The 16,409-nt window shown below is 40.3% G+C and overlaps 1 protein-coding gene across 1 annotated transcript in view; it reads right to left on the reverse strand.

The window, feature by feature from the left end:
• BMPER (BMP binding endothelial regulator) overlaps window positions 1–16,409 on the reverse strand; it is a 150,313-nt gene that overhangs the window by 39,457 nt on the left and 94,447 nt on the right. Inside the window, 2 exon segments of the mRNA XM_027892182.1 lie at window positions 4,693–5,029; window positions 12,009–12,338. Coding sequence (XP_027747983.1) covers window positions 4,693–5,029; window positions 12,009–12,338 — 667 coding nt within the window.

Below are 16,409 nucleotides of genomic sequence, written 5' to 3' on the forward strand. Positions count from 1 at the left end.
CTTCAAACCTTCTGCTTAAAAGCCACAAACCCTTGGTCCCAACCTTTTAAACAGAGTTTGTAATTAACTTAGCAATGCAATGGCTTGCATGCTCTCTGCAGCCATTTATGGCCTAACTGCCAAACTTAATAATAGAGAACCAACAAACTACACAACATTGCAATTTATGCTCTAAGTTTAAGCAATAATATTTTATCTAGTTAAGTAGAAATTTTCTAAAAACCTGCAAGACTTCAGCAGCTACCTGTATAAAGTTACTTGGCTAACTGAAACAGGAATTCATTAATTGATTAACTAAAAGCTATAGATGGAGTAATGTCATCACATCTCAAGCAACATTTAGGATGAGAAGTGTAATAAAGTAGATTTGCAGTTCTTGAATGCATGTGATTAACAGATTCAAACAAATTATGCTATTACTGTGTTAATTAATCCTTGCCATAAAATATTGAATGGGATTAAATTCAAGTGTTTGAGAGAAAAATAGATCTCTTAGGTCAATTACAAGAGAGAAAAAGAGTAATTAACTATTTTGCATGCTATTGTCTATTAAAAACATAATATTACCAATAATAGCATCAATTAAAATATATAATAATAATAATAGGAAGAGTAATAACAATAAAAATACTTAAGCATGAGGCACACAGATTTTCCAATCTGAAACAGAAATCTACTGCATAGCAAAAGCAAGACACCGAAATTTTTTCTGAAGTTATGGCAGTAGTGAGAGTCTTGAGTGCTGTCTAACTAGTCATTTATGAACTCAGCTGCTGTGTAGGTCTATTAGAGACAGGTGATATACTGACATCGTGTTGATGTCATGTTCCAAATCTGTTGATTTCAGCTTTAAAGAAAACCCAACAATCTACTAGGAAACCACAGATGCTAGTGAGGGCAGGTGTTCTAGGAGTATTAGTCCTATGTCTTCCCCTACAGTGTCTCCTGCAGCCCAACACGTCCCTGTATAAAGCAGCACTGCAGTGCCCCTCTCATTGTGGTCCCCACACCCATTAGGGGCCGCCTGCTCCTGTGCCTCCCACGGAGGCTCCTGAGAGGTGTCAGTCATGACAAAGCAAAGCAGGCATGGGGGTACTCTGGGGAACCGCTCCACACAGCCTCACGGGGCTGGAGTGACCTCCAGGCCCCTGCCCCAACCCTGTTCAAGGATACACAATGAGATTAGCCATGGAGTAGGGGCTTGGAGAGCACAGAAAGTCCTCTTCTGCTTCCTCAAGTCCCCCAAGCTCCCCAAATCCTCATCCAAGAGCTTAAATGGTACCACAGTATTTCCCAAGAATGTGATAGAGCCTTTTCTGGTTACAGCAGCATGAGATATTGAGATAGTATCACCTATTTTTATTGCTGTTTATACTCAAGAGCAGCTTTAGGAGTGCAAGCTTAATTGCATACATGGTTTTATTTTCTTTTTCTTTTTGCAAGGACCAATCCAGGATGCTTAACCATATTGAAATACCAAAATAGACAACGGACAATGGTAATGATGCTAACTGCTAGCCAGTTCCTCCCACAGGCTTTACCAAAATGTCCTGGAAATTCAAAATTGTTTCCCTGCTTAATGAACTTGCCTCCAAAAAGTTAAACCCTAAGGGTTATTTTTAGAGTATTACTCATGAGTACTGAACAATTAGCAATGCATTAAAGACAAACAAAAAAATACCAGCCCAAAACTAAACAAAGCAAACCACAATTAAAACCGCATAAAATGTGTCTAGTTACAAAACAAAAAATTAAAAGAGTGGTATAAAATTAGATGCTAAAATTGTTCATTTGCAGTCAGGATTATTTCATTATTCTTTCTTGCACACTTACATTGTGCTTTCTTCTACCATGTGCTTTGCAGGGAAACGCAAATCACCAAAGTCACGACACCAAAAGAAAAGGATTAAGGGCAAGGTGCACAACCTAAGGCATCAGACATCTCCCAAGGTCAAGCTCAGGAGTCAATACACAGCGAGGCCTCTACTCTTTAAAATATGAACTATATCCTATTCACTTAACAGTCATGACAATCATGCTGTATGGTTTTTAGGATGGCTAACAAAAGGAGAAACTACAGCTGTAAAAAGAACAAGACTTAAAATGAATTTAACACCATCTTCACAGATATCTCCTCAGTAACACAATGTCAGATGAATGTTTGCCATGCATTGTTCACTGCCTTTTTTGGTCTTTGGAGAAAACACACCCTAATTTGTAATGTTCCTGCTGAGTTTATTTCTATTTCTGAGAATTTTGATTAACAGCAGGTCACTACCCGAGCAGCATAATGAGAATGAAGCAAGGTTGATAATATAGGCAAAAATGACCAAGAAAGGTTAACTCTCAAGAATGCAGTATTTCAAATGGAAAAATTCCATAATACTTAATATTGGAGGGTAAAAACTGAGAAGCTATTCAATTCAATGACAAGATGAATAGAAAATGCAAGAATCTGACTCTATCCTTCTTCCTCCTCACTTTTCTTACTGCTAGGAGCTTGTTCAGAGTTAGAAAAGCAGAATTTGAAAAATATTATTTAAACCTAGCCTGAAATTAGAGAACATTGACTAAATATGCTTTTCCAAAAGACCTTAGAAAAAAAAGCTGTGCTAATTTAAATTTCTTTCAATGATAATTTAAATTTTTTGCAAAAGTACATCACCAGTAATGGATTTTTTGAACAAAAATTAATGAAAAAAGCAAATCTCTGAAATACTTGTATTTATACTTAGTTACACACACATACATACTTATATCTGCAAAGATTAATGATAGAAAGGTTTCCAGAACTTTCTTGAATGTGTATCCCATAATCATTACCTCCTTGAAGAAACTTTCTAGTACGAAAAATTATGATGGTCATTGACTACATTGCTTGCTACAACTTTATCAGTTTCTAACAAGAAGCAGCGTTCTACTACATACCATTATTTAACTATACATTATGGTCTTTTATTCCTGTGTTGGGAGCTGAGCATTCTAACGGCAACATCTAAACGGAAACATGAATAGCTCCTTTTGACAGAATATGATGGTTGTTTCAACATAAAGTTTCCTTAGGAAAAAACACAATTTTCTAGAAAAGAACATAATCAAATTAAATACTTGTTTGATTTCATTGCCTTTCCAGGACAAACATTAGACATAATTTTAAAGGAAGAGAAAAGCACTACAGTAATTCTTGTCTGCAAGCATGTAGAAATTTTTTTTTCTGGCTGCTGTAGCCAAAATATAAATCATTTTCTGCTGTGGTGTCAGGAAGTGTATTGCGCTAAATTAATCATGAGCTACTTTTAAAAAGGGACACAAAATCCACTGCAAAATTAAACAAATCTCTCTGGGCCTGTTTTCCATTTGCATTGTCATCACTTACCTTTAAAAGAAGGTGGAAGTGAGATGGGAATGTTGCTTAAACGCATTCAACAGAACCTGTGTGTGTGTGTTAGCTTCTCTAGTGCTCTCTACTGTGTCTCCAGCCATTGGAAAAGATAAAGCATTATAACCTGCACAGGATATAATTTTCACTCTTTGCCAGGCTCCTACCTAGCACAGGAATACACTACAGCAAAATAAATGCACAGGCACGTAGACTACAAGACAAGCTGTAGTGCTGCTTCTAGCATTTCCCAGTCCCAGGCGTATTCTGCTAGAGTAGATAAAAGTCATTCTGACTCATTATAAAAGAAGAGGAAAGGCAATTCTTAAGGGAAATCAAGTCATTTTAGAAAGCTTTTCCTAGTAAGTCCAATAGTTTAGCAGATGTGTCCACGGGGGGAAAGCTGGGAGCACAGAGATCAGGCAGCTCCATCCACCATCATACAACTGGGACTCGGCTTGCTTTTATCTTTTATGTCAGGCAATCAAAAGAAAAGTCAATTTTATTTACTAAGTGAGGGGTAAATAAACTCATGCCAATCGAAGAACAGAAAATATGTCTTTGTGGTTTAGACTGGAAGTATTTTAAAGATAAAAAAATCTTAAATAATTCACTCAGACAAGGCTTCTAGATCCTCGTCCGTCTTTCTTTTCTTCCAGGGCAGGATGGCATGCAAGGAACTTTTAACTCTCTCCTTTCAAACTTCCAACCCAAAAACTACACCATCCAAGAGGTACTAGTCATATCTAATATTCCTGCTTTAATATAGTAATTTTCAAAATATTTCTGGGAAGACACAGAATATTCTGAGTTAGAAGGGACCCACAAGGATCATCGAGTCCAACTCTTAAAGCAAATAGCCCAAACAGGGATTGAACTCATGAACTTGGTGGTTTTAGCACCATGCTCCAACCAACTGAACTAATCTCAGGGTCACACTTCTCTGGACCACAAGCAACATCAATTAAAGTCAGTCTCAATTTTACAACTGACTTCAAAATCACAGTTTACAAAAATTTTCTGAAGTCTCTCCCCCCTCTTTCCTCAGTCTCCGAAAGTACTTATTCTCTAGATGATCACAGCTCTGCCTGTCTTTCTCACTATTGGCTGCTTGGGTCTATTAGCTCAGGACCCTCTTCTTCTGATTCCAGCCTCACAAAACCTCCCCATAATATAACTCTAATCCTACATATTAATTCTTAGCAAAAGCAGTTCAGTGCATGTGTTCAAATACCGCTGAAACTGGGCCAACTGTGTGGTTTTTCTCCTCGCACAGTAACTCAGTATCTCCCTCCAAAGCAAGCCATACTTACCGGTAAAAAGTGGTATAATCCACTGTTGAATGACAGCTCTGAAACTCCCATGCTTTGAGCTTCTGGCATTCCCGGTGAGCTCGGAGTTTCACCCTGACTGTCCCATGGCAGAGCTCAGGTACAGGTTTTCTCTGCGGGCGGCTGCAGAACTCATTGGACTCCACGCGCCAAGACTCGGCAAAGTCGTCCACATCAAACTTAAAATTCCCATCCCCCCCAATCAGGTCATCTCGCTTGTGCCCGTTGTAATTGCCACACAGACCACAGAGTCTGCCTTTCAGATGTGGTGCAGCCATGACTTCCACAAAACTGTCTCCATCCCATGATATTTCCAAGCCTGATAAGAAGATGAGACAAAAACAAGCACATACACACACAAAACAAACAAACAAACAAACAAACAAAAGAGAAGAAGAAATTGAGGATAAACTGCACCTTATGTTTGTGAAACAGTGTTCATGGGAACCTGAACAAAGCCATTGGCTTTGTTCTGATAATGCTGTTAGATTTCTATATATTTTCCAGTAACTGCCTCTGGCAATACAGTGTTTCTTAAATCACAGTCAATTACAGTACACCCTCGCCTCTGTTTATTTTTGTTCCTCCTTTCTAATGAATGGGGTTATCCTAAAAAATACCAAGCCAAGACAGAACTAATCTCAACACTGAAAGAGGGCTCTTGCAAAATTCTGCAAATTGAATTTGCTAGGGTAAATTGCCAGCTGATTTCATAGAGGGCCCAGAATTTCAGCCACTGTCACCCATTGCATAGGCCATGGGCATGAAAAGGTGTCCATGCCTCATGAGACTGGTCCACCAGTGACCACCTTAAGGGACACATCCTTTTCTTGCCTACAAAGCTGACACTGCTCTCTTATTTGGGTGAATACAAGTGTTCAAATACAAGTACCTTATTTTGTGGGAGCAAAGAGAGTTAAAAAAATTATAAGAAAGAAATGTCAGATGGTTAAAACTGTTGTAAGAAGGCAATTCAAACTGTTCATTCAAAAGGCATTAATGACCAACCTTCTGATGTTGTCTGCACAAGTTAGCAACACTGTGACAAGATAGCAAACATCTAACCTTCATCTAGTGGCTGGGATATAAGCCCTCTGCTACAATTTGTTTTACAGGAAGGTTTGGCACTTCTGGTACGTCAAAATCAAAATTACTCTTTTTGGTTGAAATTCCCTTTATCTGTCTGTATCCATCTAAAAACTAGATGTCTAGCATAAGGCAGCTGTCTGGGCCCTCTCTCTTTGACAGAGAGAAATAGGCAGCCCTGGATCACAACATGAGTGTCTAACGCAGAGTGAATGAATGAGCTACCCTCTGAATGGCTTTCTGTTTCCAGTGATATTTTAGAGGTCCCAAAGATCAGGTGGAGAGTGAACTTCTAGTTTTTATCTGGGTGACTTAAAATTAAATTAATTCCATTCTTTGAGGGGTAAACATGCATCTCATAAGGGAAAACAATTTTGCTATCATATGGGATAAAAACAACACCAAGAATCACTGGTCCTTAACCTCTACGCAAAAACGTTTTTTCTTGTAATTATTTCCAGTGTCTCATGAATCCTTCTACTTCACATGTCTGCAGTAACCCTGCATCTGAAGACCACATATCATTTTGCTGATGTTGATTTCCTCTCATGAGGTACCTGTGAGCAGTAATTAGTTAAGGATAAACACAGGACTCTGGTTTAAACAGGATAATCCAGATTTTACCCTCTTCTTGCTGCCTGGCCAAGAATACTGAGAAGCATCAATCTGCAATGCAGGACCAGGGCTTCATTCCAGCTCTCTTCATTTGCTGTGTGGGCTGGCTTAGCGCCACCCTTTCCTCTTGTAAATCAGTGCTTGTCACTATGTGATCCAAATCCTGTGCTATCCTCATGTAAGTAATTAACATACCAGTGACTCAGTTCAAAGCTGGAACCCTTCCTTTAGCAACAGATCCCATTGTCTCCTACGGCAACTCCAACCCGGGCTACAGAGAAACAGGGTGAGGCTCAAGTGGCAATTATGGCCATGTTACCAGGAGTTTTGGGAACAATTTACTCACCAAGGCTGCGAAGACAGTTCTGCATCACCTGTCACTACAGTCTATTACACCATGTTTTCTTACCACTTTAGGTTAGCAATGATAGCACAAATATGTCCTGAACTGACTAGGTCTGAGATCAGTTTTAAATTATCTAATAAACCCCAGCACGGATGGGACCACTGTGTCCTCCTCCAAAGACACTTTACACCCAGCCAACTGAGAAATTGTGCAAGACTACAACTGCTAATGAAGCCAGCACAGTGGCAAGGGGGAAAGCTGCCTTTTAGGATGCTTCATGCATTCATTATCATTGCTGGACAAATTCGAACTCCAGCTGTCTTTGCTTCTGACTACGCTGAACAAAACAAAACACAGCTTGACTTGCAGACACAAGATTAATACTGCCGTGCTGGCATTTAGAGAAAACTTGCCATTAACTTATAAACCAGGATTTCTTCAGACTTGAGAATTATATAAACTTTCTCAAAGTTTAAAGCATCAAGATCCAAATTCTCAGACAGTTCTCTTCAGATAATAACTACAGCTTTTAAGGTGGTGTTCCATTTCTTCCCCCAAACAAGCTCCCTCAGAACCTGCTTTACTTTAAATGAAGTCAGAAAAGACTGGCTAACAGTTCTATCTTAATTTTCCTTTTATTACTACTTTTTTGCTCAAGACAAGACTTACTGACTTTCAGTGAAAATAAATTAATTATGAAAGGTTAACTTTAAAATTTTCCTATTTGTGTCCCTTTAATGAGAGTTAAGTTAAACTAATTGTTACATGCTGCTTTTGTAGCCCTGCAAAAGGCATGCAGGTATGCAGACAAAAAATAGCATAAAATTATAGCTTTTCATCTCAGCATACAAAAATGCCCATTTTTAAACCTAGAGATTCTTGTTTTGATTACTGGATTTGATTCAAGAGGTACACTGTGTAACTACCACAAAAGGATGTACGTTCCTCTAGCTGGGTACGGTTTAATTACACTTTATTCTGCTGCAATTGCTCAGATGGAAGGGTAATTTCTAGCTTTGATGAACAGACTAAAGGTTTCTGTCCATAACGGAGCTTTTTTCCTTTTGGAGTAGCAGGGAAGGGTATTTATTCCTACATGTATGATAATTTTGTTGGAGTCTGATTTCACTGTGCAGTGTGTGCCTTCTGTTTGCTCACAAGCAGAAAACTTAGTTTTTGTAAATCAACCAGAACTGTGACAGACAGGATTACGCTACAAATCAATGTTTGAAATGGTCTCCTCGGCAGACAGAAATTCTGTGGAAGAGTTTCTTGGTGGCTATAACCCCCTTTCCCCTGCTCGAAATGGATGAGTTTCCCATTCACTTGGATAAGAATCAGAATCCAAGAGATGTGAAGCCAGCGGATGCAACATCTGTCCCATCTGGGGATGTGCAGAAAAGGAATATTCTCTGAGTTACTTTTTAGGGTTTTCCAATTTTCCCCTCTCTTTGAAGGATGTTTAACCAACTTGTTACTCGATTTCTTAACTTGGCACACTATGTACTCTACTGCATTTAAAAAAAAATCCTATAAGATTTATGTACATCACACACTGAGATCCCCAAGCTGGGAGCTCTCATCAATTGTTCTGCATGATTTTAATGGTAAAGGCATAATCAAGAATTGGCAGACCATTCTTCCCTAAAGATTTAGTGCCAAAGTGGTAAAGAAAACCTCAGCAAAGTGGCTTCATGCAAAAGATCAGGACAGAAACAACAACAATAAAATGTCTCTGCACTGGAGAGATAGATGAGTAATACCAGCCCCTTGAACCTCTACTCTCTGGTCTTTGCAGCACACAAATTTTAGATAAGGACTCAACACCACCCCAAGTACACCCATGATGAGCACCTGCCAGTGTAGACTGCAAAGATTGCTGCTGCATGGCATCGAGGGCTACAGCTGGTGAGGAATTCAGCAACAAAACAGGTTTTCAGTGGAAAATGCCAATTCATCAGAACTGAAATGCTTCAGGGAGACATATCGTATTCAATGAACTTCCAACACAGCACAAGGCAAGGCTCCAAGCTGGTTCCCTGCCAGCTCACCTGGTGGGCTGCCTGGAAGCCTGCACGATCAGGGTATGAAACTCCAGGACTGCCCTGCCATGCACACTGCCCTGTAGCCAGGGACCACAAGGTTTCCTGAAGCTTTGGGCTTCCCTGTTTTATCCAGGGCTCAGCTCCCAGCTCTGCAAAAGGAAAACCAAAAGCCGTGGGAATGCTGGCTGAGCTGTAACCACCAGAGCCTGCATTTCTCAGCCCAATTTTACTTTGAATTTTGCTTCTAGTGCAGTGGTTTTGCTTATTTTTCATTACCTCCTCCCTTCCCCTCTTTTTTTCACCCTACACTGGGAAAGCATATATTTTTTTTTAAATCCCTGTTTCCTTTTGAAACAGAGAAAATTTTCCAATTTTTTTCCCCCCAGCACTCAGAATTTCCTGTGGAACAAAATGCTTGTATTTAAACCAGTTCTACTCAGCACATTCTTCCTTTCTACAACCTCTCTGCTGCTTGTCCTCTCCCAGCAAAATGGAGCCATGCCGTTCTGCTGCTTTCTAGGCCTTTTGTGCTTAGGAAAGGAGGACTTGACCCAACGTGATGCATTCAGTGAGAGAAACCCGATTCTGCACCGTTAAGGGGAGGAATTATTTAGGCTATAATTTGCAGTGATTACACACTGTTTGGTATGTTGTCATATGCCATGTTTGCACTTCCTCTGCCAACACATGGACAAGGATGTGTGTAGTCATTTATTAGGCTTGCACCAGAGACAAACGGAATAGCAGCAGGATAAGCTGTCATTCATCTTCAATTGAAAACCCTTCCCTGGCCTGTGGTTGGCTAATGAAATCCACATCGCCAGAATTCATGGTGTTCAGCTGGCTGCAAAGAAAAACCCTCAAGATGCTTTTAATTAGAAGTTGTGAATAATGGTCAACTTGTGTGCATTTTACAGACAGCCACAAAAATCTGCATTGCCACTTTGAGGAATGAGCCCAGAGCTGGGATCCACATTATGCAGACTTACATTTCTAGGGGCTATATGAACAGGTGTCTAAATTCTCGGCTCAACAGTGGGTGCTAGTGTCCCCCTTGAAAAAAAAATTATGCTAGATAATGAGTATGACTATGCGTCATGCCTGTGACCATATCACTCCGTAAGAAAGATTGGTTTCACTGCTTTCACATGGCATTTAATTGAATTAACAGCAAATAGTATTCTCACTGAAACAGTACTTCACTGTGCAAGTGAAATCTCTCAGGACTACAGTAGTACCTAACACATGCTAATGAGAAAATTTTTAACTTCCCCTCAGTATTTATCTATGCAAGGATACTATAGTTTCAGAACAGTCTATCAAAACAAATGTAAGTCCTCTGGTTTAGCATTTTGACAATTAAAGTATTTTCTAGGACTCAAAAGAGCTGAGATTCTGGTATCTCCCTTCCCTTTTCTAGAAATAAGGTTCCAGATTCTCTTAATTTTCTAATTTCCTTTTGCATCTGGTGCTATAGACTCTGTTTCTTGCAGACAGCTTCTTACTTGGGCACAAAGCAAGCCCAACAAGATGGCACTGAACAGCAAATTAGGCCTTGGTTTTCAAACCAGGGCCTCCGTTTGGCTGGGTAGCCCCGGTGAAATGTGTCCATACTTTGACAGCTTAAACTCATTCCAGCCATTAATAACTATGATTTTGTACAATTGCTGACTTAAACTGCAAAATATGTTGTTGCAACTGTGAAAAAAACCTGAATGTTTTGTTTCAGAACTGATCTCTCTATTTTTATCTGTAAGCATTAAATGATGATGCTGTGTACTGAGTTTGCATGGCAGGATTTTGGTAATGGAGGGGCTACAGGGTTGACTTATGTGAAAAGCTGTCAGAAGCTTCCCCCCATGGAGGCCAGTGGGGGTCCAAAGGAGCCCATTCAAGCTGGCTCCAAGATGGACCGATTCCAGCTGGCTCCAAGGTGGACTTGGCCAAGGTTGAGCCCTTCAGCAACAGTGGTAGCATCCCAGGTAAAATATTTAAGAAGGGGAAGAAAAGCCCTGTACAACTGCTGTCATAAAGAGGAGTGAGAATGTGTAAGAGAAACAACCCTGCAGTCAGTGGAGAAGGAGGGGGAGGAGGTGCTCCAGATGCCACAGCTGAGATTCCCCTGCAGCCCATGGCAACGACCATGGTGAAGCAGCTGTGCCCCTGCAGCCTGTGGAGGACCATGAGGGTCCCCCACGGGGGGCAGAGATCCACCTGAAGCCCATGGATGACCCCATGCTGGAGCAGAGCAAGAGGATGCATGAAGGAGGTTGTGACACTGTTGGAAGCCCACCCTGGAGCAGGCTCCTGGAAGAATCTGTAGACCCACAGAGAGAGGAGCCCACGATGGAGTAAGTTTGCTGGTAGGACTTGTGACCTCGTGGCAGACCCACACTGGAGCAGTCTGTTCCTGAAGGACTGCACCTTGTGGAAGGGACCCGCACTGCAGCAGTTCATGAAGAACTGCAGCCCATGAGAGGGAGTCATTGGAGAAGTCTGTAGAGAACTATCTCCCATGGGAGAGACCCCATGGTGGAGCAGGGAATGAGCATGAGTCCTCCCTCTGAGGAGGAAGGACTGGCAGATACAATGTGTGATGAACTGATTGCACCTCCCCTGGTGGGAGAAGGTGTTTTTAAGATTTGGCCTAATTTCTCATTATCCTACCCATACTTGATTGGCAATAAATTAAACTAATTTTCCCAAGTTGAATCTTTTTTGTCCACGACAGTAATTGCTGAGTGATCTCTCCCAGTCCTTATCTTGACCCACAAGTCTTTCACTCTATTTTCCCTTCCCTGTCCAGGTGAGGAGAAGGGTGACAGAGTGGCTTTGGTGGGCACATTTGGTTGGCATCCAGCCAGGGTAAACCCACCACACCCTCTGTAAGCTATTTTAAGTTACTGGAAGTGAAAATCATGGTACATTGATCTATTCAGACAGTTAATTGTCAGTGGCAGAATGAAACATAGCTTAGCAAATATCCTGCAGACTTCAAACTCATAGCTGGGATCTCTGTCTGCTTGTGGGCTGCGGGAATTTTGAAAGCACTCTGGGTTCCTAAGATCTCTAAAGATTTATGACTATATTTATTACCGCTATCATGCCTTTTTACTGACTACTGTTCTTGTTGAACTTGAGAAATTCTTCAGGGAGAAAGAAGACACACACAAGCATACACAGATACACACATATACTTGCCCTACCTGCTTTGGTTGTCACTTTCAGCAAATAACCATCCAAATCGATCTGAAATTGTGGTGTCTCGCAAGGTAGTGAGATTCGGGTCCCATTCCACTTCACTGTGAGGTGCTGCTGGAGGCTGATTGTGCTTCTGCCCAACACAAGGTCCACTGACTTTGTCCAGGAGAAAGAACGGGTCCGACGGGCATCGTTTTTTACCAGCACCTGAAAGGGCGAGGCAGAGGAGGAGCAGTCTTTTGTCAAAACGTACTGACATGTTCCCTGAAAGTTAAATGTCCGTCCATCAAAAGTGTTGTAGTGAGGGTCTCCAAATACAGTGCAAACTCCAGGCTCTGCAGGTGAGTGAGAAACAAAAGCGCCATATCAGGATCAATCAAAGTCTGAAAAAGACAGTTGATAAGAACTCAGAGGATGCTGCTCTCACCTAATCTACCTGCTCTACAGGGCAGATTTTGGCTGACACCCACTAGTAATATATACATCTTTTAAAACCAAAAGCTTCATGGCTTTAGTAGAAGCCTTTCCCAAAGAGGGTGGGAACCAAAGGCCAGTTGATTCCTGGGGCAGCATAGGAAGACTAACCTGCACTTTTGTCCCTGAAACATATAATAATAATCTACCATCAGAACAGTTTAGGTTATTACAATGCCTGTGAAATTTTTCACATTTCAGTGACTCCCTGAAACTAAAAGCCATAAGACCACTTCAGCAGGACCTGGTTCTGTCCATATTTTACATTTGCACACTTATAAATATCATATATTTTTTAAACTAGGCATGTTTACTTCCCCCCCCCCAAATCATCTGTAGAAACAGTATCTTTATTCAGTTTTACAAGCTACTGCCTATGTTGTTTATACATAAGTGATTGTAGTAGCTATTATTACTACGCTACCAACTAGAAGTCAGTACTACATGACTAACACAAAGCAATAACTACCTAAGACCATGGTGTCTCTACCAATTATTTGCATTATTACAAGTGGATGGAGATTTCTTATGGATGTTTGCAGCCATACACTAGTTGGAGAAGTCACAGCTCACAGGCAGAATGTTTCCACACTCCTGACAGTGATGCTGAGTTCCCCTGCAGCTACCCATCAACTGACTGAATTGCCTCACAATCAAAGACAGCAATAAATTTATTTGCCTAGCAGCCTTCTGGTATAACAATAGGTTCTAACCACATCTCACTGCTCCTGAGAAGGAGTCTGAAGGCAAAGAAATGCACACTGCCACTGCCAGCTGGACACCCATGGGCTAAGGCTGCTTTTGAAAGATGATGCTTGTTTTAGAGGGAGGACAATTTGACCCAGTAATCAGAGGGTTGTGAGTGTCAAATAAAAAAAAATTAAAAACAAAAATTAAAGGAGAGGAGAGTAACAAGGAACACAATTTATTCACTGGAGGAAAAAAATGCAAATAAAATGGCCTGCCTGAAAAAACAGCTTAAAAAAGGCAAATTTGATTTACAAAAAAAAGGGACATGAATGATATGAAGAAGGGGAAGGGAATTCCTTCGGTTGAGTGGAATGCAGTTTTAACTACACAATACACCTTTCTCAGCAGGGTTTTTCAGCCTAGGTAGAGTGTTATGCTAAAGCAACTATAATCTTTCTGGAGTTTTTCTAGCTGTAAAGTGCACCCAAGGAAACCTACATAGAGACCCAGAAAAGGGGGCAGAAGGCGACCCCAAGAGACATTACCTTCTTCTCCAGCTGCAGTGCAGAATCACCTGTACCTATATTATTCCTTACAGACCTGTCTAACCTGCTCTTAAAGAGCAGTAGTAACAGCAACTCCACAGCCACTTCTGGCTACCTGTAGCAGTGCTTGGCTGTCCCTACTGTGAGAAAGGTCTTCCTAAAGCCTAATCTCAGTCAGTCTCCCCTCACCACATGGTGCAGTGCTATCACAGATCTGGTACCTGGGTGATTTGTACTTTACCCCTAACGAGCCACATGCATGATCCTTTAGCTAAGACAGTAACTAATCTTGGCATCATTATTAGCCCTCTTTACTATGTCTGGCAACTAGGGACCAAAAGTTTCGATTTCTCAAGGACATCATGTTGACAGCTCCATTAGAAGTCAAAATGAACCGTATTTGATCACCTCCTCTGGAAAACAGGCATGACAGACTTACGGCAGAGCCTGAAAACCGAGAAGGGTGCTTTTAAAACTTTGCACTTCTGTGAGTTTCCTTTTGCCCATCGATACCAATAAGGATGTTAACAACTGCTTTCCAAAGTTCACTGAAAGATTAATTGATTTTCCATAAATTGGCAGGAACCATACAGCTTTTAATCACCAATGTAATTTTTACCAATGGGAAAAAAAAAATCTATAAATTTCATATGGAGACGATCTGACTTTACCTGTTACTAAATCACATTAACACGTTTCTGATTTCCTTATGCACTCATCTAAGTATCTGCATGATGAATATTAAGATACATGACATTATCAGCTCAGATTCTACTTCAGCTTTTCTATCTCTAATTTTTCTTCTAATGTAATCACAACTTTTATGAAAACAAGGAAACTGTCAACAACAACAACAACAACAACAACAACAACAAATTATCCAAACATTAGTAAGGATTCCAGAGGAAAGAACTGTTTTTTGTTTGTGTTTCTAAAGACCAAGAATGTGCACGTTATATATGTTATTAGCCAACCTATTGGGAGGGGAAGGCTGATTCTTCACCTAAGCAAGTGGCTAAGAGGCAAGACATGAGAGGAATAAACATAATTTAGAGATGTGCAAGTAAAATTGATAGTCCCAATGGGATCCAAAGGAAATATTTATTTTTAATTTCTCATGTGTTATGCGGAGTAATGTTGTTTTATGTTATGTTACATCGTGACACGTCATATGTCAACTTGATGCAATGCAGTTAAAAATGTATTTTGGACTGGATAGCTGAATGTCTGATCCAAATTTTGCTGTTTTCTTTAATAACCAAGGAAATGGAGGAGGGAAAATCCACCTAAAAACAGTCTGAATAACTGATTCTCTGATATCACTGTGTAAAACATTCTTGAAAGGTTTGCTAAAATTGTGAGTTTTAAAAAATAAATCTGCACCCTGAAAGAGTGTGTGCGATAACTCAGGCACTGCCAGTAAGAAAAACTGGCTGGCCTAGAAATAAACCTTAAATACCGGGTGTAACAAGACTGCAGAAGACAGTCAACATGAAAAGAGTTCCTGCCATATTTAGCTTCTGGGTTGTTGTTTATTTCCTTTTGGGAGAGTTTCAATCACATCATATTTTATGGTTTGCTTCTCTTTTTTTTCCTTTTTTTTTTTTTTTTCCTTTTCTATTTTTCTTTTCTTTTTCTTCTTTTTCCTTTCTGAAACAAACCAGCCTTTCTGCTTGGAAGTTTTTGAAATCTATTGCAGGCACCAATTCTCTAGCTGGGCTTGTGTGTGATTTGCTCCTCTGTTGGGACATAATGGATGGAGGGGTGTTGCTGCATCACCAATTTTCCCCAACACTGGAGCATGACATTTCCCAGTTTATGCTAACAAGACATAGCACATGGGTAAAGATCTTTCCCTTTCCTTCCTACAGTAAATTGTTCCCAGCCTATTGCTTATACTCCTTGTCTCTCTCAGCTGTCCAGGGTAGAATTAGAAAAGGGCAATTATATACAATGCTTCCCCCTAAGGCCTCCCCAGACTCCAATTACTTTTAGTTTAGGGACTTTCTGAACTAGGCATGATTTCCCCTAATTTAGTAACTTTTGATAGACTTATTTTCTGTGGATTTGTCCAGTCTTTCCTTGAACCCAAAAATGTTATACCTTTCTATCCTTAAAAAGCACAGACACAGAGCTATGTTCGGGAGGCTCTGATTTTCAAAACACTTCAGGCTCTCAGCTCTGATTAAACATTACTGGGAGATGGATGCAAACACCTTTAGACCTCTTTTGGAAATCCTGCATGTCACTCCCAAATCCGTATTGAAAACTTCTGGCACTCATAGAAGCTTTTGGGAGCTTGTCAGTTTTCACATTTGTTCTTTAAGCAACTAAATATGGACTTCACCCTTTTACATTTGACAATATCAAACTATATGTGTGATGAATGCAGTTTGTTCAGCTTCCACCTCAGGCTCTACAGCTTACTTGCAAACTAATAATAGCATTTAGGAGCTAAAGTGAATACTGTAGAACTCTTGGCATACTTTCCCTGCATTTACAAATTACGCTCCCAATTCATATGAAATAGTGGCTTTCATTAGAAAAGGTAATGGAGAAGCCAACTATGGGCAAGGAGCACCATTTTTGAAACCACATTTAGCTGTACAAAAAAAGGAAGCTAAAAAAGCAACAGAATGGAAAAGAACACATTAGCATTTCCTAAGTTTTAACATACTCTCAGAAAGAAAAAAATAT

The sequence above is a fragment of the Empidonax traillii genome, unplaced genomic scaffold (assembly GCF_003031625.1).
Source record: "Empidonax traillii isolate 1590-97213 ecotype Southwest subspecies unplaced genomic scaffold, ASM303162v1 scaffold14:size4059594, whole genome shotgun sequence".
Lineage (NCBI taxonomy): Eukaryota > Metazoa > Chordata > Aves > Passeriformes > Tyrannidae > Empidonax > Empidonax traillii.